The sequence below is a fragment of the Neofelis nebulosa genome, chromosome 8 (assembly GCF_028018385.1).
Source record: "Neofelis nebulosa isolate mNeoNeb1 chromosome 8, mNeoNeb1.pri, whole genome shotgun sequence".
NCBI lineage: Eukaryota > Metazoa > Chordata > Mammalia > Carnivora > Felidae > Neofelis > Neofelis nebulosa.
In genome coordinates, this window is record NC_080789.1 from 127579804 (window position 1) to 127606650 (window position 26847).

The 26847-nt window shown below is 45.9% G+C and overlaps 1 protein-coding gene across 5 annotated transcripts in view; it reads left to right on the forward strand.

Moving 5' to 3' along the window:
* Nucleotides 1-26024, forward strand: part of RSU1 (Ras suppressor protein 1) — a 203752-nt gene extending 177728 nt beyond the window's left edge. For 3 of the 5 annotated variants that reach the window (XM_058681817.1, XM_058681821.1, XM_058681818.1), the window contains one exon: nt 25447-26024. In XM_058681817.1, the coding sequence (XP_058537800.1) occupies nt 25447-25549 (103 nt within the window). In that variant the 3' untranslated portion in view covers nt 25550-26024. Of the gene's footprint in view, nt 1-3064; nt 3718-24815; nt 25294-25446 lie in introns of those variants that run through there. The other 2 variants (XR_009247763.1, XM_058681820.1) reach the window with 2 other exon arrangements.
* Nucleotides 26025-26847: the final 823 nt, after the last annotated feature.

The window sequence follows — 26847 nt, forward strand, 5'->3', positions numbered from 1 at the left end:
GGCAGCTCTAAACAGGCAGAAAGAGATAGGACAGATGGGCTACCCAGATACTATAAGATGTCTCGATGTCAGTGATGTGATTTTCCAAGATGGCGAACGAATCTTAGCAAAGCTCCAAAAACATAGCAAAATATGGCCTCATCTCGATTTGCACAAAAGCTGCATGGCTGGAATATCCAGTCTACATCGATGCTGGACAGAAAATACTTTGTGTTCCTCCATAAAACAAATTGAGGTTCTAGGATTTCCATCTACACGAATGTCCCACGGACGTTGAGGACTCCTGGGGCCCAGGAGACCGCTCTCAACATACCAGGTCTGGCTTTATCAGAAGACATCATCTCCCCAGCCTTCATCCAGTAAATGCCACTATAGCTTTCCAGGCATGAGGACAACCACAAACGCCCCCACCAATTTCTAGAAAAGGTCTTCAGGGGGTTATGGTCACCCCATGAGGCAAGGATACCCTGGTTTCATCTCTGTCTTTCACGAGTAGCAACTGAAGCCTCTGTCATTTTCCCAAAGGCACATAGGCAGGAAATAATGAAGTTGGGTTCCAGACTGTCCTTGACGCTAGAATCCCTGCATTTAACCTGCGTTAAAACACATGTAGGCTTTGCAGGTCATTTCTCAGAATTGTGATGTGAGATTCATTGAACCCCCCACCCCCCCACACACACACACACACACACCCACCCTCATCCCTGGCTGTGGCTATATCCTCTGGCCAGGTGCTTTGCATGCATGACCTAATGTTCACGACAAACCTGCAATGCCATTGTGTTGATTGCCTTTTCACAAATTGGGACGCTTGAGTGTGAGCCTCTTCCCCAAGGTCACTCAGCCGGTGAGAAACAGAACTGGGCTTCGAGTTCATTTTAACTGCCGACAGCAGCTCCCACACCTGGTTAGAGCTGGGCCGTTAGAAGGAGGGAGCATGCATAACCTGTTGATAACCACTCGCCCACCTTTTCTTGATGTCCTTTTACTTTCTCATTTCCTCCTCAGTAAGGTGACCAAATAGTTGATTGGCCAAAAGAGGACACTTTTGAGAATGAAAGCGGACGCTCTTCTTAGCAGGACACGGATGTGGGTCACTCAGCGATGGCCAGCTTAGAGGCTTGAGGAAGGGAACACTCACCAGTTGGTGACTGACGATCACACACAGAGCTAGAAAATGCCGTGTGCTTCCTGGTCAGAACACGCTGGGGACTTGGCTCCCACAGGAACCCTGCTTTGCTACCCACAGTGACTGTGTGACCATCTTGAAAGGGATAGGACCTTTTTGTCTTTTGAGATCTTTCCCCGGTTTGCAAAGTTGACATTCCTGCCTTCCCAAGGGCACAGGTGGTTTGGACAGGCAAGCCTTGAATCAGTGCCCCTCAGAGCATCACAAAAATAGGTGGGGGGCGGGCCTGGGGACCCCACACCAGACCCCCAGGGCACAGAAGCTCTTTGTAGGTGGTGACTGGGGCAGAGAGCTGCTTCCTGCACGACAAGAGAAGGCTTCCTTCCGCTTCCATGTAAAGCTTGTGCTAAAGGAGTGCAGTGACTAATTCTGCCTGAATTTCCCCCAAGCTTCTGCACTTGTCTTTGTTTATTATATTAATAAATACTGTGCAGCTAATGTTCCCATCTGGCAGGCCAGAGAAAAGAGCATAAAAATGAAGTCGTGGTACAGCTCTTAAATACTAATGAAGGTGAGATGTACTTGGCATGGTAGGAAGGTGGGTCTTTATTTTGGAGTTCTTAATTAAGAACTGCCAAGTGACTAATATTAATTAGGAAGCCAGCTGTATCCTTCAGCTTTATGGTGTATTTCTTCTTAGGAACCTAGGAAGGGAGTGAGTCGGAGCTTCTTTTAATCCATCAGCACACGAGCAATTTTGTATTAAGTATAGTTGGTGTGTACGAGACCAGGCCGTGTGGACAGAGATTTATAGGATACTGTCTTGGCCTTCAGGGTCTCCACCGAATTGAGTGCAGTATCGGGACAGGGAAGGGAAAGGCGGCAGAACAGGAGCATGGCACTGGGGTGGGAGACCGCTTTCTCTACGCGGTGTCCTCCCTGTGCTGGCGTCCCAGTAGTGAGCCAGCATAAAGGGCTGGGAGAGCATCACGTCCCCAGTTACAGTGGCATGGACAAAAAGGTTTGAGGACCAGCTGGCAGACCACAGTTGTAGGCAGAAGGAGTTGGGATGACTACAGCTGAGCTCCGAAGAGGAGTGGGAGACTTCCAAGGGGTGCGGAGCCCTGGGCAGCCCCAGGGGAGGAAGGGAGCAGGGCCGGTTGAACCTGAAAGGGAAGTCACGGGCGGCACGCCGGCACGTTTGCTCCCGCTCCTCCGTGCCCAGTCTGTCCACCAGCTGTTTTAAGAGTGACCCTGCTGGGGTGCCTGAGTGGCTCAGTTGGTTGAGCATCCAGCTTTGGCTTAGGTCACGATCTCATGGTTCGTGGGTTCGAGCCCCATGTCACACTGTGTGCCGACAGCTCAGAGCCTGGAGCCTGCTGCGGATTCTGTGGCTCCCTCTCTCTCTCTGCCCTTCCCCCGCTCACGCTCTGTGTAAGTCTCTGTCTCTCAAAAATAAACAAACATGACAAAAATTAAAAAAAAAAAAAAAAAAAGAGTGACCCTGTTGGTGCTGCTCGTACCTACGCTTGGGCTCAGGCGTGGTCTCCTGTAGGTTCCTGGGTCCCTGAGCTGGAGGGCAGAGGTGGTGGTTGGAGCACAAACTCAGTGCGCTGTGTATTCGCGAAGGGACCACTCAGCTCCTTAATAAACTAGTGCCCAGACAAGGGGCTTAATAGGAAGCCCTTCAGAACGTCCGTCCGTGTTTCTGTGTTCCAAGTCTCTTTTGACACTGATGTGGTAATATCCATCAAGTTCTAGTTCCTTGAATCACTAGCGATTGAAGGGTTATATGAAGATTAAGTTGTAATAGGCTTTTATTTATTTATTTATTTTTACTTTGCCCGACAGTGTTAATTTTCTGCGGTAGTTTGCGTGTTTGTTCTTCAAGCTCAAATTGGCCAATTTTCAATTCTCTCTTAATTTCATCCCTAGAAACTCAGGTTGCAGCGTTGAATCTGTAAACCGACAACTCCGTGAAAGCACCCGACCCAGCGCCGTGGCGGGCGCAGCGGTCCCACAAGTCTCCACCCTGCTTCACGGACTTTCTTGGGTAGCGCTTCCCTCACACCATCCAAGGAGAGCTCTCAGTCAAGAGTCCTGAACTTTGAGCCTTAGACGTGCCCATTTTTGTCTATAGATTCAGACTCCTCTCAGGGGGCTGAGTGCGCCCCCTCTCTGTCCTCACACTGCCACAGAACTCGGACCTTGTACATCTCTTCGCATTAGTGACTTCCATCCCGGTTGTACCCGCCTGTGTGTGGGCATGAACCCTGCCCAGCCTTGCTTTATAAACGGCCTTTTCCACTAAATCCAGATATCCAGAACAGTCCTGGCCCAACTAAGAAACTCTTGGAGCATTTTCCAGAATCCTACCCTCTGCTTTTGATACAGTCCTGAACGGTTCCTGTCTTTGGCATGCCGCCCTGATGGCCTGGTTCTGACATCTCTGAGCGTCACTAAAAGCACAGTTCCCTTCAGAGAAAAAGAAACCTTGGAAACAGTAGGGCTGTGCTGTTTCCTGCTCTTTCCATTATGTAACTTGGAGAAATTTACTAACCTCATGTTATTGTCAGCCTCGAATCTGTTAAAGAGTATCTGTACAAAAAATAAAATGTGTACAGAAACCGTGTTGTCTAAGGGAGTGACTTTCACCATAGCCGGGTAGCACCTCTGTTGTTACAGGTTTAATATTTTTCCTTAAATCCGTTCTCATTCTTAAATTTATTTTTAAATGATTTTTAAATGAAATGGTTTAGCCGTACTCTAGATGATAAGTTGGCATCACTTACAATTAATAAACATACATAGTAATTAAGGCTGGAATCTCCACACATAATCATCTCACAGAACACCCTTGGGAGACATTGCTTGGGGGGAGATGTTCCGTCCTCGGGGGCTGAGTGGGGTTCGGGAAACAGACCCACTTCTTCCGGGCTTTAATATTCAGTAAGGGCCTCTGGTTTCATTTGACTTGTAAGTTTTGTTTACACCAGGATTTTTCAACCTCAACTATTGACTTTGGGGCTGGATAATTTTTTGTTCTTGGAGACTGTTCTGTGCATTATAGGATGTTGGGCAGCATCCCTGGCCAGCCACACACACCACACCCCCACTAGATGGGAGATGCCAGCCACACACCCCCTGGGTGCAACAACCAAACATGTTTCTACACTGCCAAAAAGAGCCCTGGTGGAGGGCAAAATCGAGCCTGGTTGAGTAGCACTGTGTTATATATGAGTCATGTTGTTGTTGTCTTAAATTGTCGGTTTGCTAGGTATATATATTTAAAATATACTGTACTTTTTTGGGGCGCCTGGGTGGCTCAGTCGGTTGAGCGTCCAACTTCAGCCCAGGTCATGATCTCACAGTTTGTGGGTTCGAGCCCCATACCGGGCTCTGTGCTGACAGCTCAGAGCCTGGAGCCTGCTTCAGATTCTGTGTCTCCCTCTCTCTCTCTGCCCCTCCCTAGCTCGCTCTCGCTCTCGTGCTCTCGCTCTCTCTCGCTCTCTCTCTATATATACGTATATGTGTATATATCAAAAATAAATTTTAAAATATAAAATATACTGTACTTTTTGTGACCACATTTTAGTTTTTTTGTGACTGTGCCCATAATTTCCCTACCCCCAAAATGGAAGTGGCCCTGGCCTCTCCTGATACCTGCTCAGGAAGCACCTGGTCCCTTCCCTGTAAGAGCAGGTTGGATCTCCCTGACCCCCCTCGTGTGTTTCTGACCTAGATGCAGACAGGCTCATTGTGAGAAATGATTTCATTTGTTACCACCAGTAGTAAACACCAGTGGAGGCCTGTGTCTTTGCGAGATACTTACTGTTTTAAATGTATTCTCTTGAATGATGCTGGTTAATATCATTTATTCCTATTTTTTGTTTTGTTTTGTTTTGTTTTGTTTTGTTTTGTTTTGTTTGTTTGTTTTCACTGAGAAAATTGAAGCTTGGCTGGGTTACATGATTTGCCCAAAGCCACACTACTAAAGATGCAATTCTGTTAAAAACAATATTGGAAGCAGTCTGTCCCCAAAACAAAGAAATGTTTGCTTCAGTTATGACATACAGTATGGATTCACGGGTGGCCTGCCAATAATTCTGTTTATGATGTGGCAAATACTAATGCAGTAACATCTATTTAAGATTATTCGATCTAAGGACACTTGTCTGCCTCAGCTGGCAGAGCACGTGCCTCCTTATCTTAGGGTTATGAGTTTGAGTCCCATGTGGCGTGTAGAAATTATCCAAAAAATCTTCAAAAAAAAATAGAAACCTAACTATAATATAAGCCATGATGATTACTATTAAAACATATATACTCTGGAAGAAAACTTAAAAAATATTCACAAAAAAAATGCTAGTAGAATTTATGTTTAAGTGAGAGACTTTTGGCTGTTTTCTTTTCAACCTGTTCTGAATTCCTTTTTTTTTTTTTTTTTTTTTTTTTTTTAATGTTTATATTTGAGAGAGAGAGAGAAAGAAAGCATGAGTCTGGGAGGGGCAGAGAGAGAGGAAGACACAGAATCCGAAGCAGGCTCCAGGCTCTGAGCTGTCAGCACGGAGCCCTATGCGCGGCCCAAACCCATGAACCATGAGATCATGACCTGAGCCAAAGTCAGACGCTTAACCGACTGAGCCACCCAGGCACCCAACCCTGTTCTGATTTTCTAAATGGGTTGTAATATATTCTATTTGTTTTAAAAGTGAAATTTGTAAGTTAAAAATGAAGGAAGATACAGTTTAGATTCCTGTCACAGTTACTTTTTCTCTACAATTCCAGCGAAGAAACGTCCATATTCTGCACATTACAGATAAATGTACATGTGTCCTTGGGGTCTGGGGTCAGCAGTCTTTCAGAGCTGATTTGCTGTCCTTGGGGCAGACAGCTGAAGGAAGCTACTTTTTTGTTGAAGGAAGCATGCAGGCTCCTTCCTTGGGGTACACAGCCAAAATACGTCCTGATGGGAAGCGGGCGGTGGGGCCACTCCCTCTGTTGTGACTGGTTTTTAATATGAATGCCTCTGGGATGAGATTCGGCCTTACCTGTAAAAAGAAAGGGTGAGGAACTTGCCGCATGCCTAGATCAGTTCACTTTTTGTGACAGCGGCCATTCATGTTGCTGTCACAGAAGGGTAATTCATTATGGACCATGTCACCATCAACTTTTTCACTAGTGAAGACTTGTAACTGGACCAAATTGACAAGACTGGAGTAGAAACATGACTGGTACTGCTACATAAGCCACAGTGATAGTTGTTTGCCGGCAGAATGTATAGAACATTTTTTATTATTTTTTTCCAAAAAAAAAAATGTTTAACAGTTATTGGCTCGGAGCCACAGAGAGACAGAGCATGAGCAGGGGAGGGGCAGAGAAGGAGGGAGATGCAGAATTGGAAGCAGGCTCCAGGCTCTGAGCTGTCAGCACAGAGCCCAATGGGGGGCTGGAACCCACGAACCGCAAGATCATGACCTGAGCTGAAGTGGGACGCTTAACCGACCGAGCCACCCAGGCACCCCTAGAACATTTTTTAAATGACGGGACTGTTACCTCACGTATTTACTTAAGCATCCTTCCATCTATGCATTCCCATTCACTTTTAATTTCTTAGTATTTGACAACAAATACATGTACTTTGGGCCATTTGGATAGTAGTTATTCCCTTAATGTTCAAGGGGAACCATATTAAGGTGCTGAGTACCTGACATTAGGTCCTCATAACTAACCCTATTAGGTGGCACAGAGAATGCCTCTTTCATGTACGAGTAAAATGAGCCTCAGACAGGTTCTGTTTGCCAATAGATTCCTTAATGATTCTTCTTGAACGTGGGGTAAATCTGTACCATTGTAAGCAAGCTTTCTTTTTAGCTTCTGCATATAGTTATACTTGTCAAATGCTAGCTGTTTCCTAATTTATATCTGCTAAAATTTTCTGATGCTTTTGCTTGTTTACTGTTTCCATGTGTTACACCTAATGTGAAATTGAGATTTTGGTTAATTAACTACTCAGCGCGATTATTTCCCTTAAGTAGAGGGGAACTTCGTTTACCAATTTTGTCCTTCTTGTTCGTTATGTTAGAGTCCATATGGCTCACCTCACCTTTAAAGAAATTAGCCTCCTTACCCTTCTCTTGAACTCTTATTTTGTGGCCTTGATTCTATGCCCACCCTCCCCACAACCACAAAATTCCCAAGGAGTACCACCTGGCACAGGATTGTTGGATACTGGTTTGCAGTACACGTTATCTTCATATGCGTGAATAGATAGCCTTCTGCATTCACCAGAAGCACTGTATCATGTCTGGGGGAAATTTTTTTAATGTTTCTAAAGAGCTGTAGACATTTTAATAAAAGCTTCTCCTCAGCTTTTGTCTGCTGTATATCCGGAGAAAAGTACAGTAAAAGAGATATGGCATTACTGTAGCCTGCCTGTCTGAATCCATTTCACTTCATTGAGCTAGATTTCTCTGAAAAGGGAACATCCCCAGCCAAGTCTGCCCTAAAAAGATATCCAGGGTGGCAAACCCAGAACTTTGGTGTCTGCAGGTGCCATTTTTTTTATTCTTAATATTTTAAATTAAATTGCCTGGCACCATGGCAAACACGATCAAACCTGATGGCCACAGAAAAAGTGGAGATGCCCAGTATTAGCTGGGGATGGACGGAAGCCTCAGACTCAGTAAGAGTGGTGAAACCTGCAAGTGTTTGTGGCCAGAGGTCCAGCCCACCTGGTCTCCAAGCCATTATGCTGGGGACCTCTGAGGTATGGCGATGACGTGGTCCCTCTGAGGACTCCCAGCCTACCCGTAAGCACGTCCAAGAGCACGAAGCACAGAGGCATATGGAAATTCCACTCTCGAGCTTAATATACACCATGCAAAATGAATTTTTCATACTGGGCTTTTAAGAAATGGAAAACCTCCAGCTTTCCCTCACTGGTGTCCCTTTTGGAGTTAGTGCCCTTTAAAGCAGCCGGAGGGGGGAATGACTGTAATGTAAGCAGAGTGGTGTTTGCAAGTGAGGGCTACATGAAAGGCGATGATGATTTGGGAAACATTATTCTGGGTGTGGAATTGAACAAAGAGTCATTACCGAAGGAAAAACTACCCAGAAACACTTTAACAGTCTCTCGGATTTGGGTCCAAAGAACCATACTGTGAATTGAGTGGAAGATAAATAGAGAGGAAAATAGCAAATTAAGGGGACAAATGACCAGGGAGGGGCGGGTGCCCGCTGGCATTGGCAAGGAGAACATATAACCAGCGTCTGATGCATTTCCTTGAGAATCCGTGTGTTTGCAAATTGCTTCGTTGCATCTTAGCAGAATGTAATCTGAGTAACGAAGAGCTGACTAGCGAACATAGTTGGATGAATTCCCTCAGTACTCCTGAAATATAACAGAGCAAGGAACAGTATAATGAAAAATAACAGAGAGAGTAGCTAGGGGCTTAACTTACGATCAGTGTTCATTACAACAAATGACACTTTCACTGCAGAGTTACCATAAAGATTATTGACTCTTACGTAATGTGGTTCCCATCTGAATAGATCTGAGAATAGCTTAGCCTGTGAATGGGAGAGCTGAAGCAAGAGGAGGACCACAATGTGCTCAATGCCCTTATTCATTTTTTTCACTTAGTCCTGGGAAGCCGCCCATTCAGGACCCCGGACAGAGCAAAAGCCCGTGAACCTTCTTGCTGGAAGATTCGCCATGATTCTCTTCTCTTTGACTAGCATGGCCCTGTGTAATATTCAATGAAGACCAGGGTCAGAAAGTGACCAGGCTTGTTAGCCATTTTATATTGAAGGTCCTCACCTGATTTTCTCTGCCATTTGCCTTTTTCCTCAAGCACACATGTGACATTTTAAAAAACCATGTCTTTGGGACAAGACTGTGTTTTGCATGAAACTTGTAGCACACAACCCCGTTTTTCAGCTCTGGCTTTCAACCAAGCTTACAATGGGCAATCCCAATTCAGGGCACAGTGTGCGTAACAGCCTCGGTTTACTGAGCACCTGTGTGGTACCTGCTAAACACTCTGGTTTCATCTTCCTAGTGACCCTATGAGGTATGTACTATGAGTGTCATTCCCACTTCCCAGATGGCACAGCATGTTCAGAGAGGTTAGGTAAGTTGGCCAAGGTTACCCAGCTGCCAGTTGTTATAGATGAACTTCAAAACCAGGACTAACGTCTGCCAGGTGTTTTAACTTCCTCACAGATGCTGAGCACAGAGAGAGCTACCCTTTCTCTTGCTTTCTCTCGCTCTCCTGCGTGCACTCTCTTGGACTCTCTTGGGCTCTTTGTCACTCACTTTCTCTATTTCTGGAAAAGCTGGCTGGATTTTGAAATCAGACACATCGGGACTTGGGCCCTTCCTTTTTCATTTGCTAGAAATCCTGAAAAACTGACCTAACCTCTCTTAAGCGTAGTTGTAATGAAAAAAATAGTTCATGCTTAATGGGTGGCGAGACACGGTGATAAGCTTTTTGCATGATTGCTTCATTCATTCCTCACAATTGTAGGCAGTGTAGGTCTGAATAAAATTCCTATTTTATAGATTGAAGAACTGGGCTTAGAATAGTTCAAGCTACACAGCCACTAATTCTGTCTGGAACTTTTATATCTAGCCAGTATTACACTGTTCACTGTGGGCAGTTTCAAAGTGCCCCCATAAGAGACGGTCACCATCAGTGTTAGCCAAAGACAATGATGACAGGCCCCAGTAATATGGGAGACACGAGCAGGGCAAGGGAGCCCAAAGAGGCTAGTGGGTAAGGGGACTGTATTGTTGGGTGGAAAGAAGCCAAGTGGCGTTTGGGAACAAGTCAACAATTGTCAAAAGAACGACAAAGGCATGTCTGGGAGCTCCATAGTAGACAAGTCTTTGGCTCTCACCCTTCCTTTAGGTTTCAATTTCTTATTTCTGAGTTCCATAGAAAAAATATCCTGGTGAGGAATGGAGAATTTAAAACTACTGTCAGCCATGGGAGAGCCAGTACATTGAACATTTGTCCCCAGTCTATTGTAAGCACAGCCATGACTCGGATGCCGTGCCTTGTGGACATCTGCAGTGAGCTTCTGTAGACCCACCCTCCAGACTCCCTGGCCCAGAGATCAGAGACGGACATGGAGACTGAGCCAGAGTCTAGACTTGGTATTTGCCACTTCACAAGAAGCAGCTGAGTGAGGAAGCCTGGCTTGCTTGGGAAATGGCAAAACTCATGAGTCCACATGACCTACACCTGCTTCTTTTTGAGCCCCTGCTACGGAAGGCCTTGTGGAAAGTGCAGCCTGGTCAGCTGTGAGCTCAGGACCTTTGGCTCCTAAAGCCGTTTTTATGTGTTGTTGCTTTTGGGAAAGAGAAGGCCCAACTATGCTTTTCTCCAGCCAAGTAGTGTTCATGGGCTTTAGGACTTACTTGTATTGGCCTGAAGACTTTTCCAGGCTCATACTCGGAACTGTTGTAAGCAATTGGAAACAGGGAAGAACCTACTAGCTAAGTGGGATTACTTTTTTAAAAAGTACTGTGTGTGTGTGTGTGTGTGTGTGTGTGTGTGTCCATCCTTCCTTTTGCTGAAGTGCAAAAACTACCCAAGCACCAAGAAAGAGTCCCATCAGCTTTCAGAATGCCTTTCATCTAGTACAAGAAAGGCTTGACCCCACCATATTCACATGGTCTCTCTCTGTTGTGCAGCATGTGACCACAAACAGCATGCAGCTCTTGAGCTCTTGAATTGTAACCTGTCTGATTAGGATGTGCTGTGAAATCCTCACCAGGTTTCAAAGACACTTAGGGCAAAAAAAAAAAAAAAATCATTAAACTTATATGATAGATTTGCTAAGTCTTTTGTCTGTAAATTAAGGATAAAATAGGTCGTCAATCACATTTATATTGATTACATGTTGAAATGATCATATTTTAGATATATTGGGTTAAAAAGTATATCAAAGTTGATTTCATTTGTTTACTTTTTTTAATGTGGCTACTAGAAAAGTGAAAGTTATCTGTATGGATTTTATATTTCGGACGGAGCTAGTCTATAGATATATGAAAGTATAGAGTACGTGTCTACAAATTAGAAGTACTAATATGTGTTTTAAAAATAAAATTTTAAAAAGAACTTTCTGAAATATTGATGAGGGGAATCACTAGGTATTCAGTATAGTAAGTACTGACTAAAAGGGGCTTTTGCCATTCTGGAGGAAATATATTGGACAGAAATCTTTTTTTTTTTTTTTTTTTTTTTTTTTGAGATAATGCACAAATGGGGAGGGGCAGAGAGAGAGAGAATCCCAAGTAGGCTCCACACCGTTAGCTCAGAGCCCCACGCCGGGCTCGATCTTATGAACCACGAGATCATGACCTGAGCCTAATGCAGGAGTCAGATGCTTAACCAACTGAGCCACCCAGGTGTCCTGAGCAGACATCTTGAATAGCTATTGAATAGCAGGTATTCAGGGGTATTTTTCCCTGAGAACATAGGTCAGTTTGATTCAGTTGTTGCAGACAGTTTGTCAGTATTTGAAATAACTCCTGTGCCCCCCTTCCTTCGTCATTTTTTGCCCAAGTGTCATCCTGTTGGCCACATCATGGCCACAACCACTGGATATCCTGGAAAGCATAAGAAAAGAGCAGCCCTGGGCGGTATTCCACAGATACCCTGGTCCTCTGGCATCTCCACCTCCTGCTTTGACTTTCACCATCTGTATTTAGAATGCTCTCACACCTTCCAGGAGTGTTTTGTGGGTGAGATTCCTAGATGAAACACTTGAGGTTCTTGGATGAGGTCTGTTGTGACAAGCATGAGCTCTCCCCTCCCCGCCCACGGCCACAGTTTTGCTCTGAGTCTACAAGGCCTGTCGAGGGCATCAAACAACTAAAACCTGAGCCTCAAGACAGAGTCCTCTCCTCCTCTTGATAGGTTCCTGGGGTCCCCACTCAGATTTATTGCTAGCGCATGGATGGATCCTTGATATAATTTTTAACATCAAGCACAAACCACAGACATCTTCATTTTTAACCTTTTTGCCCTTGAAGACCATAAATTTCTTCGAGACTCTTAAAAATCTGATTTACAAAATCTAGGAGGAAATGGATGACACACACTAAGTCTGATGAATACATCAGGGCTAAAAGTATTTTTTAAATGTTCCATTCCTTTTGGGAGTAGGTTTTCTCCACAAAACTCAGAAACATGAAAGTGTAACCAAAGAAGGGTGGGACCTACAGGCTTGTCTCCTGTCGAGCTCCCATACGTGTCTTCTCCGTTATTCTTTTGACAGTTGTTGGCTTGTTCCCAAATACCACTTTGTCTCTCAGCCACCAAAAGCTGGTCTCCTCCCCTCCTGCTAGTCTTTCCTTATTCATGGCCAGTGATTCAAACATTGGTGTCAGGAATGGATGAAAAGCACAGTTCAACCTGATAGGCCATGTTGCAAGGGTGGGGTCTGCCGCTTTAGAGAGAGCTCAGCTTATCTGAGGCTTTCTGCTTCACCAGGGAAGCAGGCTGGGGCATTTGGGCAGCATTTACTGGTCTGTACCTGCCACTTCCTGAAATCCCTCCGTTGAGAGCCTCATGGATAGAGCGCTGTGTGCATAAGTCCACCTGTACGTAGATGGATGCTTTCTGGTTTTTATTTTTTCGTTTTCATCTTTTCATTTTTTATTTTAATGTCTTGGCTTTATCTAGGAGCAGAACATGAGTCACCTCACAGAAAATCCACGCACAGAAAGTAGGGGCAAGTAATACAGTGTGGTCTATAGACCGCAAGCATCATGCCTTAATCTGAGCAGAACATAAAAGGAACCTCAGAGATGTGAGCCCTGTAAGGTTTCATTTAACATAATTTTGCTTAAGGGTTAGACAAGTTAATAAAAGCAGAGTGCTTATGCAAGCTTCATGTGTAAAGTCGGCAAGTTCCATTCAGATGTCCAACGCTGAGGGGGTTGAAGCCGTGGCCTGGACAGTTCAAGGTGGACAGGGGTTGAGGTACCGTCAGGCTGTGCTCAGTCATTGCGTGAGGGGTGTGGCAGCATCCAGGCTGGACAGTTACTGCCCCTATTTAGGTCCAAACACCCCATCTTCCATCTGGGGAAACAGATTACCCAGATAACAAGATTAATTCCAAAGACTTGTGAATCTAGTTCAGAGTTCTTTGCCCTGCATCTGGAACCTATAGGCTTGTACTTAAATTTGAAGAGATGGCTAGCTTTCTGTGGGCTTGGCCATGAGTCCCCTGCCATGGCCAAATCACCAAGCCAGCTGGACAGAGAGAAACTGAGGAAGGAACAGTCTCAGGAACAGAGAGTCCAAATTGTTAAGGGCGGGGGGGGGGGGGGGGGGTGTGAATAATAACCTCTCAATCTGCTTTTACCGTTTTTCCTTGTCTGAAAGATGGAAAAAAGAAAAAGCAAAGCTTCTGTTTAGACGCTAGTGTTCCTAGTCCTGTGCCATTAGTTCCTCACTTGTCGTATCACTTATATTTGGAGTCACCTGGCTTCTGTCATTCATGTGATACTGCTTAAAGCTTACGCGAGCTGCTAGATGGAAAATGCCACAGAAGCCTGTTAAAGAAATGCTAACGTACAGTAAGTGCTAGATGGGTGTTGCTATTGTGCTCACTCACTAGCTGAATCACGTGAGAGGTCGTGAACAACCCTGAGCCATTTGTGAAGGACCCACGTGTGGCCACAAAGACTCTTACCTTTCCATGACCAGAAAAATTTATTCCGATTTTTAATTTTTCCAAAGGAAACGCAGGGGGGACCCCACTGGTTTCATCATTTTCATTTCAGCTTAATTCTTTTTTATAAAGTTACTATCTTCAGTGAGTTCTTACTAGTATCAGATAGGATTAGTATTCCATAAAAGTCCACCGTGCTTTAAAGGAATTTTTGGCAGACCCTGGCCACAGGGCTATGGGAGAGAGTATCCACGAGAGGATGGCAGACCGGGGTCCCAAGAGGCCTCGCGGAATTGCGCGGTGATGCGCTTACTGAACTTGCAGCCGCACTGTCAGCCTTCCAGCCTCAGAAATGCTGCAGAAACACAGGAAAACACATAGGAAACTGGTGTACAAACCAAGATTCCTTAACAGAGGGTAGCTGCTTCCAAAGGCCAGAACACTTGCCTCGGTCTGCATAGCACATATTCTTTCAGTAGTCAGCTCTCAGTGGGAAGCTGATGTATACTCAGCCCGAGGAGCATAGAACTGAGGACATTGGGAAACGTATGCGTTGGCTAAGATGCTCTTTCAGTCCGCCATTAAATATGTATTAGGTGACTAGTGGCTGGTGGGCCCTAGAGAAACAAAATGATTAAGACAGTCCCTGTTTCAGAGGCACTAATAATCCAGTTGGGAGGAAGCCCACGTAGATACTTTGAGTATACCCTAGGAAGTGCGATGATGTATGCTTTTATTCGCTCTGTCAACAAGTGTTCATTTCATGCCCGTGGTATCCAGTCACACAGGATACCAAACAAGACAGAAGGGTTCCTACTCTCCCACAGTTAACCTTCTGTTAAGGGAGGCTGGGAAGAACAAACAATCAGATAAATAAAATAATTATATGGCGACTCTTGATATGAAGGAAAAGAATGTGATGGATATTGTGGGCAAAAGGACCTCCCCTAGGATTTCGCATTTGGAGAAAGGTGAGACCGATGAGACCGATGAGGTGAGACCGATGTGTCCTTCAGGACTCAGCGTCCCTTTGATTGCAGGAAACACAAAACTAAGAGGAGTGGCGATTATTTGGTCATTTTCTACTAAAAATAATCAGCGATAACGGTAAACTTCAGGCCCGGCGTGGTGTGAGGGCTCGATGTCGTCAGACCCACGTCTCTCCGTCTTCCAATTCTGCTTTGTCTGGCTGCTTTCTCTCCCAGGAACGCTCTCTTCACAAGATGTCAGCAGGTCTGACAGTAGCTCTGGGCTCCTAACTGAAATAAATAGAAAACAAAGGACTTTTCCCCATGGCAGTTTGAGGGAAAACCTTAAGTCTTTTCTCCAGTTGGCTTAAATTAGCCATAGGCTCATGTATGAATAGTCACTGTCCCCCAGAAAAAGGGAAAGGTTTCAGACTGAGTCATGTTTTTATTTTTAAAGTTTATTCATTTATCTGGAGAGAGAGAGAAAGCATGAGCGGGAGAGGGTCTGAGAGAGAGGAGAGAGCGAGAATCCGTGAGCCCAATGCGAGGCTTGAACCCACAGGCCACGAGATCATGACCTGAGCCGAAGTCATACGCTTAACCGACTGAGCCATCTAGGCGCCCTGTGACTGAGTTGTGTTTTGACACTAAAACTGAGGCAGCATAGCTACTCACCTCAGAGGCATTTAATCTCTCTGGGCATCGATACCCTCATCTGTAAAACGGGGATGGTGATAGTGCCTGTCTCCGGGACACCAGGAGAAGAATATTCCAGGTAAATAGCAACTACAAACCTCAGAAGTGGGCAGGGGCCTTACCCATTTGCCCACATGCTGGGGGTTGGGAATGTGGGAGGGTAGAAGTGGAAGAGGGGAGAGAGCTGACAGGTGTGGCTCAGAGTGTGAAGGGGGGGGGGGGGGGCAGCTCCGTGTTTGTTTTCGCTGCTTCCTCTTAGAGACAGCCCTGGCCGGGCATGCCCAGAACTCCCCTTTCTCCAGAAGGCGCCTCAGATGCCCACTGTGAGCATTTATCCCGTTGTTTGTATCGCTGACCAAAACCAACACTTCTGAGGGACAGATTCTCTCTCCAGCTTTGTTAATACCATCAGTCAGTTTACTGTCTACGCTCATTGGAGTTGAGCTGGAGATATTCGGAATGATTTTTCCCGTTAATGCTTTGATTCATTTTGTGTCCATGTTATCATCGAACACCTAGCTGGACAGTCTTTTTTACCTTTAAATTCAGGAGTTTGCTTGGTGCCTCACTCTTGCCCTAACTGATGTGACCTCTCCAGTCAGGTCTGTTTGGCAGGTCGTGAACTCTAAAGGAAATTATATAGGGGCTTCTGGATGGCTCAGTAGGTCAAGCACCCAACTTCAGCTCAGGTCATGATCTGGTTCGTGAGTTCAAGCCCCACTTCGGGTAAACTCAAGCCCTACTCCAGGCTCCACACACGCTTACCCTCGCTCCCGCCTCTCTCTCTGCACCTTGTGAGATTCTTTCTGCTCCTTGCTCACTCTTTCTCTCTCTCTCTCAAAAATAAATGAGTAAAGAAATCAAAATTTTAAAAAGTAAGTTATATAATCTCAATACATAATTCACGGTTATGTAGTATTAATATCCAGCTGTCCGCATTAAGGGATCCATTATATAATTACTTTATTATTTAGCTTTTGAGAGTCAGATTCCATTTAGTTAATTTTAATAGTAGTGTTTTTTAAGTGTAATTTTTGAAGAGGGTGAATTGCACATATGAAAATAATTTTTCCTTTGTGTTTATGGTGAAGTCTGTACATATATGTGTGTATTACAGACACACACATATGTGGTTGGATGTCTCTTTTTTAATCTCTACAAGTGGTAAGTATGAAATCAAAAAATAATTCTCTCCATAAAAAATATGCAGTCCAGGTATGAAGTCTATTAAGGAAGCTTGTTTGGGAAACTTACAAATGCCCTTAGACTTGTTTCCTCTTGCTTTTTAGTTTATTCTGGAAATTGCAACATTTAGCACTTCACAGTTTAATTTAAAAGGATTACCTATTTTCTTAAATGCTTAAGCAGGGAAGCAAGTTGGAATTATTGATTTTGCTCTGCATGTATTCCGTGAAAGCTGGATTTGCTCCTTCCCCAGGGAACATACCCCCTGAACTGCATGCTTGCTCGTGACAGCTCGGACCTCTGATACATAACCAAAGACCTTGCCTAATATCCTTGCAACTGCTCGGGGAATTTTTATTAAGTAAAAGCATCATTAGAGTAGACAGGATGATGAAGTTTAATGAGCATCTTTTGTGCATGAGACTGTTAGCTTTGCTCTGCCAGAAGCCTCATTTGTCCCCTCCAGTGGGGCAGAGAGTAAGTCTAGAATGTATAGGGTGTTTTAAAACCCGGTTTATATTTTATATTGTCGTATAGCTTAATCTGTATCTTAGGCCATCTGCAAATTCCTTTTGGCTATTTCCGTGGATTTCAAATGCATGTTTATACTTTCCTTTACACTGGGTGTTGGGGAACGGAGAGCGGCGAGGGTTGTAATGGAGAAAAACGTGAAAGACACATACTGCCATTAGCGACCTGCATGGAACCATCTCTTGGAGGCTTGATCTCAAAAAATCATTGCCTTTTGAATTAATGAGATTTCTCCCGGGAATATGGTTAACTATTAATTTTTTTTTCTTCTTTAAGACTCAGCAGTTTCTGTGCTAAAGGTTCTGTCACCAGCCCCTCATAGCTGCTAGATAGGATAAATAAAGATACTGCAAACGCTTGTTAATAATCTAGGCTTCACACTTTGTCCACAGATTTATTTGTAGACATGTTAAATTTAGCAACTTACCATAAGATTACAGATTATAAACAGAATTATTTCTCTCTATTATTGTCACTGGCCATATAACTTGGATTCTCAAATTGGTTCTTTTCTTGGTCTGTATAAGGACTTTCCATGGAAACACCCAAAACAACAGGAGGGAGGCATATGACACGAGCAAATGACTTAAGAACAGCATATTGTACCTCTCATATACCTGGCATTCGGAAACACAATATTTACATAGCACACAACATGCTTCTACCAGTGCCTTGAGTATACAGAATACAAAAGAAGTGAACTCTTCAGTCCCCACCCTCAAGAAAATGGCAGGCTTATTGAGAAGACAGATCTAGGAAATGCAAAAAAAAGATGGAAAACAAGATAACATAGTGCATTAAGGATTCGAACTTTGGCGTAGTTGCCTGGGTTTGATCCGGGTCTAAACTTGCTGAGCCTCAGTTTCCTCCTTTGAAAAACGGAGATAAGAAACGCCCCTTCTTCCCTGGATTGTCGTGGCAGCGAACGCTGAATGGCTGGTAGCCGTAACTGTAACGTGTCGTTATCACGGCACTCTGCTGGTAGTTCAAACCAACAAGCCAAGAGCAGGAACCTGTGTATCATCATGGACTTAATGGTGCAATCCTGATAACTCGCGTAGTGTTTTGTGAAGGCAGAAATTGGGGCAGGGGGACGAAAGCTCTGAAAAGCCTAAAACTACGGGTGGGATCTAAGTTGCAGAGAAGGACCCAGGCAGGCAGGCATTCCTGATGATACTAACCCAGATCAGCAAGAAACAGACCAAAAGGAATGCTGCCCAGGAGGAAGAGCTAATTCCAGGGCTTGGATCGATTTAGCACCATTTTATTTTTCAAACACACGCATGAGCCCAAGCCGGTCTGACCGCACGTATTCCCATTTTCCAGTTAAGGTAACACACATTGGGGAAAGAGAAAGGACTCTGGGTTACTCAGTTAACAGGTGGCAGAGCTCACCCTCGGTTCCCCTTTACTGTGCTCCCCTCTGCCTTCCTCCAGAACAGCCTTACTGTGCTCCGGTCTGCTGGTGGACAGAGAGACAAGGTTGGCGGAGTTAAGCATCACGTGATCCGTTTTGTGGCTGCTTTATAACACATATCAGGTTGGGGATACGACCTGGTGGACAGTGGATGCCATTTTCCATGCGTAAACCAAGGAGAGACTATTCTGCCAGTCGTAGGACACGTTGGAGGAATGAAAGGACCCATTATAATAATCTAATGACCATCTGATAGGGGCCTCTATTCGGGAAGGCGAAAAAGAATAGATAAAATCACACGTTTGTGAAAATAAGAGTAAGCACCATAAAGTGACTAATTAATCCATTGAGTTACATAACTGAGCCTTTTGAGAAGCTGTTGAAAGTTGCGTTCTCCTTCTGCTGAAAAAACACATAGAGCTTTGCTTGGAGTTTTGGATACTTCCCTGGGCCCAGACTCAGAATGCCTGTTGCAGGGGAAGCTTCACTCAAACTTCATTCATGGGATAACCAAAAAAAAAAAAGAGGCAGGTGTCAAAACCACTGAAGTGATTTGATCCTGAAGGTCTGGAGACACAGAGGGACAGACCTGTGAAAGTCGGGCTAGGGAACTGTTCCGTGCCCTGGTTGGATTTAATAGTTCAGTGTCCAGGTGGGAATAAGGCACAGCAGGGTTTGAAGACGGTGGTTGGCTCCGTAGGGGGTGGGGACGTGGAGGTGTTTCTAAGAGGTAATCATTGAAGCTGGAAAATTAGATGTCCTTTCTAGGAAAGAAAAAACAAAGATGACAGCAGAAACATAAGGACTTGAAGAAGTGTCAGAAGGAGAGACTAAGAACCAAGATAGTCTATTTGCAGCCAAGGGAGGAAATTTTCAGGAAGGAAGGGGGTGGGCCCACGGTGGTCTTCTGCCGCAGCTTGGAGGGACTGAGGGGTCTGTGAGAGAGCCTGGGATCCAAAAGAAAGGATAAGACTCGAATGGATCTTTTCCCACGGTGAAAATGCCCATATACATATGGCAAGTTTACATAGCAGTAATTGAAAAGCGTGCATATCACCTGCCCTGATATTAGTTGCAAACTTTATTCTGATTCTGGTGGGCTGGAATTTTTTGCTGCAGTCCCAGACATCAACGGGCAGGCGTGTTCAGTTGCTTCAAGTGGCCGGCGCTCAGGCTGCTTGTAACCAGATGCGTCCGAAGTGATCAGTCAGATGACCCTGGCTCTCCCTGGATTCGTTTCACAAGGATTCCTCCAGGGGTGGTCTTCAGCAGGAATTCAGCCGCTGTTCGGGACAGGGCCCACCCCCCACCCCCCACCTCCTGCACAGATGAGAACAGAGAGCCCCCGGGGGGCCGATCGGTGCTGGCTTGCTCATCTCCCACAGCCAAGAGCAGCCATGGGAGAGCCTTTGAGATTCTCTTCAGTGACAGAAGCATGCTCATCAGACTCCTGTGCATAATGGAACCGTTCCTGTCACTTTGGATTGTTCTTTGTTGGTTTTTTCCACTCCTTTATCATCTCCCAGTTTCCCCCCATAAACCTCAGATGTCAGGGGAGAGAAGAGTTTCTAAGACTGTGTGACATGGGGTCCCCCCACTTTGTGGGTCGAACATTTCGTCCACCTGCAGCGGCTGCACTGTTGGTGACCTTGAGCCAGGCTCCTTTTGTCACCACTGTCAAGCTGGCAGGGCCACGTTCCTGGATCTGCTGTGTGCTCCAAGGCAACTGTGTGCTCAAGTGGAAGGGGCTGGCCAGCTTAGCCTGAGTCTCGGACCTCCTGTGAGAGGTTAAAGGCGGCAGCTGCCATTCTGGAACATCTGCTAAGTACCTGCACAGACCAGACCTTTTCTGTGTCTAATTTAATCTTCCCCCAAGCCCTCCAAGGTAGCTTCTAGAAACTAGAAAGGCGAGGAAATGCATTCTCTCCTGGAGCCTCATCCTTGCAGATGAGGACTTTTGACTATGGAAAGTAGTCACTTTCCCGAGGTCACACGTCATTGAGGGCGAGCAGGGTGCCAGAATGCAGAGGTAAGTGAAGCCCCAGGTCTGTTGTCTTGGGTCCCCCGGGCAGGGTGCCATGGGCTCACGTGGGGCCGGACAGGTGCCACCTGAACGGAGCATGAGGGAGACATGCTGGCTTGGGAAGTGCCTTGTGCCAGGGTCTGAGGGCTGGTGGGGTATTTCCCAGGGGAAGGAGGTAGACCTAGCAGGTGGGGCAAGAGAGAAGCCATCTTCAGGAAGGCTGAGAGGCAGGTGTGTCAGGAGAGGAAGATACAGGGTCAGGAAGACAGAAGCCATCCTGAAGGCCATGACTGCATTGATTAGTCATGTTGTTTATTTTCTGTCTTTTATGATGTTTTGACATCTTGGAGGTCTTACTGGCTGGAGAGACATTGCCCTTTCCAGGGCTAGCTTAATTCCTAGAGATAGCGACCAACTTATCTGCTACTTTGCCTTTGATACGCAAACCAACCGATTCGAAGCCAACACCTGACCACCTCCTGTATCAAACTCACACTCCAAGCCAGTATTTCCCCTGCCCTAAATCACCCCAGGACCAGGTCCCCTACACCTGGAGACCACCGTGACAGCCTTGAGCCCCTGGGAACTATTCAAACTGTGCAATCCTAAATCCACTCAACCCCGTCCTTTCCTTCCCATGAAACCACCTTGAAGTACTTGGATTCTGCTTCCTGCTTTGTTCCTTCTCCCTCCTAATGGACCCTGGTACTTCCCCTCGCGGCCTTGTGTGGTGTGGCGTGCACCCTCCCCTTGAGAAGCTTCGTTCAAAGGCATTGACCTCTCCACGTCTCACTCATTCACCTCTAGAAGTTAAATCTGGGTCCATTCAAAACATGGGCCAAGGCATTAGCTTCAGAAAACAGAGGGGCCACGGAGCGTCCAATCCTTCTATAGTACAGAGAGGACAGTTTTTCCACTTGTTTCCTTTTCTTCTGATAGAAACAGCACCCTTTCCCCTGCCCCCTTTGGGGCATCCTTTGTCCTTTTTGAAACAGTTTTTTAACTTGTCATTCTTTTCAATGAGCTGCTACCCCAGAAGTCTCCCGTTCCTCCTCTGCTGAAGGTAAGCAGACTTCTCACTTCCAGGCTGCCCTGTCAGACCCAGAGAGGTTATTTCCTGTATTAGGTCCCTGTTGTGGTAACAAAGTACCATGAACTTGGTGGCTGAAAATAAAACAAATATATCTTCCTATGGATGTGGAGGTCAGAAGTCTGAAATCAGGGTGTCCTCAGGGTGGCTTCCTTCTGGAGGCTCCAGGAGAGAATGCATTTCCTCGCCTTTCTAGTTTCTGGAAGCTACCTGCATTTCTTGCTGGTAGCCCTTTCCCTCCTCCTTGAAAGCCATCAGTGTACCATGTTCAGATCTCTCTGACTCAGACCTTCCAGCCTCCCTCTTCTAAAGACCCTGGTGATGACACTGAGCCCACCAAGAAAATGCAGGGTAATCTTCCAGCTCTAGATCCTTAATTAACCTTTTCCACAGAGTCCCTTTATGATACAGGTTTCAGGGATCAGAATGTCCCTGTTTTGGGGGGCCATTATTCTGCCTACCACACTTACACAATGGAAGCCCCATGGCTAATCACTGGTAGAGCCAGGAATGGAACCCCAGACTTAGGACCCTAAAATGCTGGTCATTACCGCTCTGCCCCAGTGATGTCTCCATGTGGGAATGGCCACTTAGTAAATCACCACTCTCCTCTGCCCACTCAGCTGGAGGAATAAGGGATCACCGGGAGGACACGGCATCATCCCGGCTCTGGCAGTGACTCACCGAGGAAATGGGTGGTGGGTGGTGGGGGGCGGGGATGCATTTAGTTCTGCCTTAGTTGCTTTCTTCAGAGAGGAATAAAACCTTTCTCCTAGAGACACGTGGGTTTGGCACTGATAGAAAATACCATGTCATTTTTTTCAGAGCAAAAAGTCCTAAGGAAGTAATCATTTAATTGTCTGTCTTTAATCCCTCCGACTCTAACTCCACATCAGTCCTGTGTCTCAGGAAGCATCCACTGACCGCTTCTGGTAGACATACCAGGTACTGGGTTTATTTCACTAGTGCAGCCTCCTTGCTAAGAAAGCAGCATCGTTTTTTGTTTTGTTTTGTTTTGTTTTGTTTTGTTTTGTTTTTACAGATGAAGAAACTGAGGCACAGCGAGGGAATGGGGGGGGGGGGATGCTAATCATTTGCCCAGAGTCAGCAGCTAATAACTTGCAAAAGGAGGATTTCAACGTCAAGTTCAGGAATGCTCTCTCTGATCTGGCCCTCTGTAGGGACTTGCTGTGTCGCCCCAGGAGATCCAGGCACAGTGGGGTCTGAATATAAAAAGGCAGACATTGAAACATTGGAACATTCCGGTTCCTCCCTAACAAGGGGAGCCTTGCTGAGTTCCAAACAGCTTTTGCACCCCCTTCTAAAATGACTTTGGTGGATTACCACCGTCAGGCCCAGCGAAACCCCGACCTCTTCTGGGAACCCTTCTGTGCCCACCTCGGCTCTTACTCATTCAGGATGTGATTGATACCTGGGGCCCTTATCAGATCTTTATTCTCTTTTCCCTCCTCTGACCTCTTATTTGTGTCGCTGTTGCCGGGTTTCCCAGTTCATAAACTATTTCTGCAGATTTTTGTAAGCCTTAAAGTTAAATGCTATCTGTGAGCAAGAACATGTATACTGTTCCCCCTTATGGGGGTAGGGGTTTGCAAACTAGAGGAGAGATCCTTGAGGCTGGAGGGAACCTATGAATGCACAGACCAGAATCAGACCTTTGCCATATGCCGGGTGAGGGGAGCTTGGACAGCAGAGGCCTCCCGGGCACACCCCACACCACACTGCTGTGTTAACGCAAAGAAAGCCGCATCCTGGGATGAGGGGTTAGGCCGGGGCTCTTAGAGGAAAAAGTACGTTTCAGGGCATGTGTTGCTAAAGCTGAGGGATATAATAGATGAGTCTACCGTGGCTGTTTCTTTAACCTGTTTGATGCATGTGGTGGGAGAGATGCTGCAGGACTGAAGGAAGGGGGGGGGGGGTCCCCAGATAATAGAGGACAAGCTTGCCATCGCCGAGATGCTTAATTGCTTCCACAGAGCCCCTTTGCCTGTGTAAGTCGGTAGTCACAAGTCCCAGGAACTGGGACAGGGACATCAATGGGGTCGGGGCAGCAACAGCAGGACAGCTGGGCAGAAACTTACTCTCTGCTGAAACCAGTGGTTCCTTTCCTGGGCTCCAGGACGTCTGGTGTCCGTGACATAGACTTCAGGGGCATCCCTGGCCCTTTTTAAAGTGAGGAGCATTGGAGGAGGGCTCATGTGGATTTCAAAAAGATCCATTTTCCCAGAGGACAAGCTGTCCTGGGGAAGGAGGTGTTTCTCCTGTAGGGACACGCTCTCAGGCTGAGCAGGACTGGGCCTCTCCGTGAGAGGAGCAAGAGTCTTTAAAGCTCATTTCTACAGAAGTTGAAAGCGAGCTTGCAGTTTCTAATGTTACCTGTCAGGCATGTGGTTAACAACACCCCCCCCCCCCCCTCCACTTCACCTGGAGAACATTCCCAGGACCTGGCTGCACATATGTCCCCCGGCTAATAGGTCCGTGCTGCCAGCTCCAGACCCTGCATTCTGAACTCTTTGGGAGCAGAGACCTATTTTCATGGCCACTGCCGGTGGGACCTGCTCGGAGCACTTCTAGGGAGACATTCGGAAGCCTCTGGAGAAGATAGACCACACTATCACCTGTCAACCCTCTCTAACTGCTCCATCAGTTGGCCAGCTCTGTGTGCTAGGTCCATCCCTTGGCCTGCCAGCCACGCTGTCCACGTCCTCAAGAGCATTGGTAGATGCCACCAGTTTGCCTGGCAGGGTGCGAGCATCAAGAGAGGTGTCGATGCCTTGAGTGGACTTTAGAACGAGGGACACCTTGTACCGGGAGGTCAGTCCTTGTGTCATCCCGTCCCATTCATTTGGCACAAGACCATCACAACAGGCAGATCAGGCATTGTCTTTCCCCGGAGGAACTGAGACACATGCCAGGCTCTCTCTCGGACACAATTATATCAATAAGGGGGGTTAAGATTGAGCCGTATTTATTTTAGGGTGGCTTTTAATTTTGTTTAATCAGAAGCACTCATAAATTATCGATTAATTATTATCTGCCATTTGGTTCAATCCTCGTCGCCACAGGCTAGCATCGCTCTGGGATGAATGCCACCCGCTGTAATTGTCGGGTACTTTGTCAACATTTAATCAACGGTACTTATTAACGCGGCATTGATGTGTGGTCGCCATCCCACTGCCATCAATCACGTGTGAGCAGCCTGAGCAGGCTCGGACACCATTGCTCTCTGTCACATTATCCAGCCCCTGGGCTTTCCGGCCAGGCGTGATGCTCACTTTTCACTAAATGGACACTCTGTCTCTTCAGTTCGACCCAGTTTTTGTCATTGTCGACTTAAACGCTCACAGCCGTTAGAGCTTCATTCCGGAACAGCTGGGCTGAGCATTACCGGTTCTCACAGCCCCAGATCTCTTCTGCCTTTGGTGTTGTCACACTCTGCCCAGTGAACGTGAAATTCCGGGACACTTGTCCAGAATTGACCTCATCATGCACTGCGTGTGTGTGCGCACATGTGGAAGAGAATTTCAAATTCCTAAATAAAAGGTATGAGCCGGAGACAGCAGAAGGCATCTTTTAGTCTTCTCTGGCTTCCTGAATATTCCTGGATAATAATAATCTGTTCTCCAAAGCCCTACCAGTAAAAGCTTTTCCTGTGTTAGCAAGGTGGATCTCACGTTTCTTCCTCTCTCTTTTCAGCCTCTACGGCAGACACATGCAGGCGAACCCAGAACCGCCGAAGAAAAATAATGACAAATCGAAAAAGATCAGCCGGAAACCCCTGACAGCCAAGAACAAATAAAGGGTTGGCATGGGCTGGACTTCTCGTTACTCCTCTTCCTTGTTATTACTTCTGTTCCCTGTTACTGTATACCACCAATAAATACAATGTGTGTGTCGCTTTTCCACTCTCTCCTTCTAGCACTTAACCACTTCACCTCTTAACATGCTTTTGGTAGGTGGTAGATTTTTATAAGTTCTCAAAATCATTTCCATTTGTTTCCTTACAACTGCCAAAGGCAGGAAACAAAGCTCTAATTCAACTGCAAATTCCAGAGGAGGCACAGACCGCAGCTCCTTGAATAGATGTTCACTAAGGTGCGTGTTCTGAAAAGAATAATTAAAAAATCATGCGATCACTTAAATGTCACCACTAACACTGTTCGCTCTTCTGTTTATTCACAGAACTCATTACTTTGCTTTGTGAAAAGCTTTCCTTAACCATCAAGGTATTGTGTTAACTTACAAGTAATTTTTAATAAAATCTTGAATTTGTATCACATGGTGCTCCTTGAATAGAGAATGATCTGGGGGTATACACATTTTTGTTTACCTTCTCCCATCAAACTATGCCGTCCAGATTGTATTGGTTGTAGATGATAAACTCTGAAACTTTGTGGGAAAGAAATACAGAATTACATCAGAGTTGGTGTCTTCTCACATGGATTTGTTAGGTTGGTTAGTTGGTGTGTGTGTGTGTGTGTGTGTGTGTGTGTGTGTGTGTGTGTGTGTGTTCCTTTGAAGACTGTTTCTAAATTAGGAAGGAGCAGAAAAACAAATCTCTGGGAGACTCTGCCAAAGGATTTTGGAAAGCAGCATTTCTTAGCTGAAGAAATGGTGACTTCTGCCAGTGGCTGGTAGACAAAAGTTGTGAAACGGAGGGAGAAAAACTCAAGTATGTTTCTCATCACTGCAGAAAATCTCACATCAGAGCATTCTTCCGCGTGGCTTCGATGGTGCCAGCGAGGTTGTGTAAACGGGCACGCTCTCCCCCCACCCCACTTGTGGGGTAGAAACCGCAGCAGCAGGGTCATTAAACAACCGATTGTTTAGCATCTGTGATAGGCAGCTGTGTTCTTACCAACAGTCATGTGGATGTAAGTGAAAATAAACCCAGGCACAGGACCCTTGTGCTAACGAGGCCTGCCAACACCAGTGCCTTGGAACAAAAGGAGTGTGAAGGCATAACACTGTCAGACAGATCGGGGCATCTCTACCTCTGTATCCCCTCCCTTCACTTTCACAGCGGAACCCCCAAGACCAGGACTGCCAGGAAGTAGGAAAAGCCAGAATCAAAACACGACAACAACGAATCCTGAA